Source organism: Dipodomys merriami, unplaced genomic scaffold (genome assembly GCF_024711535.1).
Source record: "Dipodomys merriami isolate MVZ:Mamm:240054 unplaced genomic scaffold, mDipMer1.0.p SCAF_551, whole genome shotgun sequence".
Taxonomy (NCBI): domain Eukaryota; kingdom Metazoa; phylum Chordata; class Mammalia; order Rodentia; family Heteromyidae; genus Dipodomys; species Dipodomys merriami.
Window position 1 is genome coordinate 163682 of NW_027206126.1, and position 4823 is coordinate 168504.

Here is a 4823-nt window from a genome sequence, read left to right on the forward strand (position 1 = left end):
TGAAAGGAGCTGTTCGTATGGTTCAGTTTTTAAATTATCTGTAAATTGAAAGAAAAAACTGCAGCTGGGAAAGTGGGCTGACACCATCTTAAGTGATCAAGGATAAAATCATTAGGAATGGGAAAATTCAACTCATGTATCACTAATGGGCTGCAATGATAAATAAGAAATCATATCTGCAATGGAGAACAAGGATTATTGTGTTACTCCTGCCAAAGATGCATAGAATAAATCTGACTACAAGGAAATGTCAGACAACTAGACTAGAAGGTACTCAAAAGTAAGTGGCTTTTAATCTTCAAGGACAAGGCTATGAAAATCAAGGTTAGACCACTAACCCATTCCAGATTGAAAGAAACGGGGAAGACATGACAATATGGTGATCCTAGACAGAATGTGGACCTTGCTTATGACAGCTATTACTGGAACAGTTAGTGTTAGATTAATAGTGTTTGTAGGTATGGGAATTGTATCAATGTGTATTTTCTGACTTTGATGGTTGTGTATATCAGGTACAGAGTGTTTGCTTGTGGGAGATGTATACTTGGAAGATTCTAGGGAGGTAAAGTACCAAGTTCTCTCTCCTATCATTTTTATGTATGAAATTATTTTAACATTAAAAAGAACATACACTATACATATAATATAGGGAAAGTCTAACAATGTAATCTATTTTTGCTAAATGCTTCATTTAATTTTATTGAAGATAAAACATGGAATTTGAGCAAGTGAGAAAAATTAACTGAAAGTCAAGAGAAGCAACTACAAAATTAACGTATATATTCTAAAACTGGTACAGAGTTCAAAATGACAAATTTCTTGATTCTTCTAATATTGACAAAATAGTTCTGAGTTCTGTAATTTATAAAGAAAACAGATCTATTACCTCCAGAGTGATTTTCTAAGTGACGTAAGTTAGAATTACAGCTATTTATTACACACCTAAAAGGTGTCAGAACTTTATCTCTAAGTCTTATTTCATTCTGGGAGCCAACACTATATAGAAGACATTCCACCTTTCTTATAAAAGGAAAGGAAGCAAGTAAGCAAGGAACTCATCCAAGTTCCACAACTAGTACTTAGCAGTCAGGACTGAGGCTTAGGCCTCCATCAACCAAATAAATGCCTTTGCCCACAACCACTAGGCAGTGGCTAAACTATTATCTAGTGCCTTTCCATTCCCAAATCAAATCTACTTCTTTTATAGAGCTTATTGATTTGCTGTGATGTTAACACATAATTACTGGAACCAATATACTAAAACGTTATCATTTTAATTATTCAAGCCGGCTAATGGTTTATAGGGCCAGGAAGGGGGATGGGAGTTGGGTAGTGTAGTGCTTGCCTCATATATATAAAGCCATTCTCAGAAACACACGCTGTTTTTAATATGCGCAGACAAACATCAACATTGAGAATCATCCCCACATGACTCTTCCTATTTAAAATTCTCTAGAATACTTTATGTGCCTAGATCCTTAATATGCATTAACATAAGCGAGTTTATTAAGCTTAAATTCTTCAGTGTAATTTCTCAAAGTAATGAAAAAGTCGAAATCCTAAGCGATCTAACCACCACAGCAATCGCAGGCTGAACTCAGAAGCTGTATCAAGAAAGCAGTACCGCTGACATTTGTGGAGTACATCGCCCCATCAATCTATGTGCCTACATACTCCACCACCTTTAAATAAAAATCAGTGCGCTCTCAGGTAACATTCTAAATGCTATCATGACCTGTTCCCTTTGAACTGGATAAAACATGTAAGTCGGGTCAAGTGAATTCGGGATCTTGGGGAGAATGTGAACAAGTGGGGAAGGAAACATGCTATTTCTAAGAGGAGTCACCCCACCGAGAGAAGATCCCAAATGAAGACTCCAGTGGCCCAGGCCCGGGCTAACACCGCGCCTCCTCCCACACCCTCGCAGACAGACCTAGGCAAGGGAGGCCTCCGGAGGCCCGGGACTAGGCCGTGGGCCCTGGACGACTCAGTTCAGTCAGGGGTTAAGTAAAGCCAGGCCGCAGCTTCCAGACGGTGACTGCCACTGCGCCAGGCCGGGGCCCGGCGACATCCCTGCCCCGCACCCCTCCGGCTGATGCAACCCCACACAGGCCGGGTGGCCTCGGCTCCTTACCCAGGGGAGGGTCTCCGGGATTCACCGTGAGACAGAGCTTCGCCATCGCCTCGGGTCTGTAGGCTCACACAGTCGGGACGCTGAAGCCACACGGCAGACTGACTGGAAGCGACAAGGTGCAACGTGTGCAAAGCGCGCCGCACGCCAACGCCGCAGCAGGTCCCGCCCCGCCCGCGTGCCGCGACCGCTGACGTCACCGCGCAAGGCGACGTGCGTCATCACAGCGCGTCTGTCTCTACCCGGGCCTTCGGACACGCCCGTGGGTTGGGATCCCGTGGGTCTGGGCCCACGTGACGTTGCGCCACCGAGTGAAGCAGAGGATGATGTGGCTTTTGCTGTTAAGGTGTAAATAAAAAAACAAAAAACACTCTTACTTTCATCGTGCCTCACATGACAGCAACGCACACTAGAAAACACAAAATTACACGTAAGTAGTCCACCCAGGCCAGGCTTTGAGTACGGTGGCTTGGACCAACCGATTGCAAGTATTACTAACTTCTTGTGTGAGAAAACTGAGGCCCATGAAACAGCCGGCTCTTGTAGTATCTTTAATCGTACAAAGAGGTCGTTCAGCCTCGTCCGTTTGTGAGGCCAGGGCGTCCCCATCAGTGTCACCCGCTTCCTCGTTCTCCCCATCTCTCCCCACCCCACCTGTCCCCTAGGTTGTCCTAGCTCCGTTTGAAACATCCTGTTTTTAAAGGTGGTCATGGAGCTATGAAAGAAAGGAATCATGGTAGATGACCGCGGTGTATTAAGAAGTGGAACGATGTGTCCATCCGCACAGTAGAAAGTTGGTGTGTGAGGATACCATGATAATCTCTGGAGGGAGAGGGAGGTTGTTTTCTGTTGTTCTGGTGCCAGTCCTGGCGCTTGAACTCAGATCCTGGGCTCTGACTGAGCTTTTATGTTCAAGGCTAACACTCCACCCCTTGAGCCACAGCTTTTTTGGTAGTTAATTGGAGATAAAGAGTCTCACAGACTTTCCTTTGAACCGCCATCCTCAGATCTGTCTCCTGAATAGTTAGGATTAGAGGCTTGAGCCATCATCACTCTGCTAACCCAGTCTATTCTACATGCTGTTTCCATTGCTGTTCTTGTGTGGTGAGGACCTTAGCAGGCAATGCAGACAGTCCTGCCTAGATGGATTGACAGGGTCATGATTCTTGGTAGATACAAAGTATTAACACAATGCATTCTTTTTTCTATAAATGTTTTGGAGTATGTGATATCTTACCTGGAGTTGGTACATGAATCCTAGACCCTCGACTTTTCATTTCTTTGGACCACCTGTGTGTGCAGTAAGTCTGTTTAAGATCAGAAGAGGCATTTTCATCTACCTTTTATCTGTGGCCCCTCATGCCTCTTCCCAAGACTCAGAGTGCCCCAGTTTGAGAAAGGTCTACTTCACACATTGTGTGTATACTTGCTGGACTATCTTGGGTTTTTCTTCTCTGTTCTTTTCTTTATTTTTTGCTTATGTGATGCTGAGGAATTGAACCCAGGGCCTCATGTACGCAAGGCCAGCACTCCACCACTGAGCCACCTTCCCAGCCCGTTATCTTGGGTTTTTCATAAGGAGTGACTACTAATAATTCAGGGGAGCACAACCACATATGGTGTTTTTTGTTTCAATTCTTGCACAAAGAACGTAACCTGAAATAACCAGTTAATTAATCTATTATTTTCCTATTGTTCTGTTGTCTCCTTACCCCACCTTTCAATGTATGCTGCTGTGCTTGCATTCTGTTATTGGCTGAATTTCCTGTCCTCGTATCTGGGGAGTAAACTTTTGCTTATGCATTGGCACTTGACTGATCAAGGTGCCCACATTGAATTCCTTTGTGGGTGTACTTTTGCATTTGTACTCTTACTTTCTCCATACTAAATCATGCTCAACTAAAATTTCTGTGTCAACTTTGAATTCTTTCTTTGATGAGACTAAGAAGTGTCATTTGTCTTCACTGACAAATTTGGAATAAAATATTAAAATTAAAACAATTAAGAGAGAAAAAAGTGCTTACTTTCTTGAAGACCATCACTATTAAGGGAAATTGCTTCTAAAGGTTAACAGGATTTTTAAAAAACATGGTTTTATTAGAGATCAAGTATAAGCAGGCATGGTAGCTCAAGTCTTGTAATTCGAGCTACTTGAAAGGCAGCAACTGTGGTTTCAGGCCAGCCCAGGCATAAAAATTCATGAGATTCTATATCACAACTAATGGTTGGGCATAGTGGCATAGCCTGTCATCCTCAGAATAGGAGGAAGTACAAGGAGCAGAAGATAGCAGGGAAGATTGCAGCCTAGGCTGGCCCAGGCATTAAGCAAGACTCTATCTTAAATACAACAAACTCAAAAAGGGGAAGAAGGCATGGCTTAAGTGGTAGAGAATCTGCCTTGGAGATTTGGGGCCTTATGGTCAATCCTCAGTACCCAACATGACATTATAAAGCTTTATAAAGATGTAATGAAAATGAGTTAAGCTCATAATAAAGAATTTATAATTTTCAAATAATTCTATAAAGCTGTTAAATAACATAAAAAACTAGGATTCAGGAAGTGGTGCTGTGGCTCAAGTGGTAGAGCACTCGCCTTGAGTTGAAGAGTTGAGGGACAGCACCCAGGCTCAGAGTTCAAGCCCCATGACTGACAAAAAAAAACCCAAAACAACAACAACAACAACAACAAAAC

The 4823-nt window shown here is 42.9% G+C and overlaps 1 protein-coding gene across 2 annotated transcripts in view; it reads right to left on the minus strand.

Annotated features, from left to right (window-relative positions):
* LOC138811960 (bifunctional glutamate/proline--tRNA ligase) overlaps positions 1–2257 on the minus strand; it is a 64338-nt gene extending 62081 nt beyond the window's left edge. For both annotated transcript variants that reach the window (XM_069999912.1, XM_069999911.1), the window contains exon 1: positions 2135–2257. In XM_069999912.1, the coding sequence (XP_069856013.1) occupies positions 2135–2180 (46 nt within the window). In that variant the 5' untranslated portion in view covers positions 2181–2257. The remainder of the gene's footprint in view (positions 1–2134) is intronic.
* Between the last annotated feature and the right edge of the window lie 2566 nt (positions 2258–4823).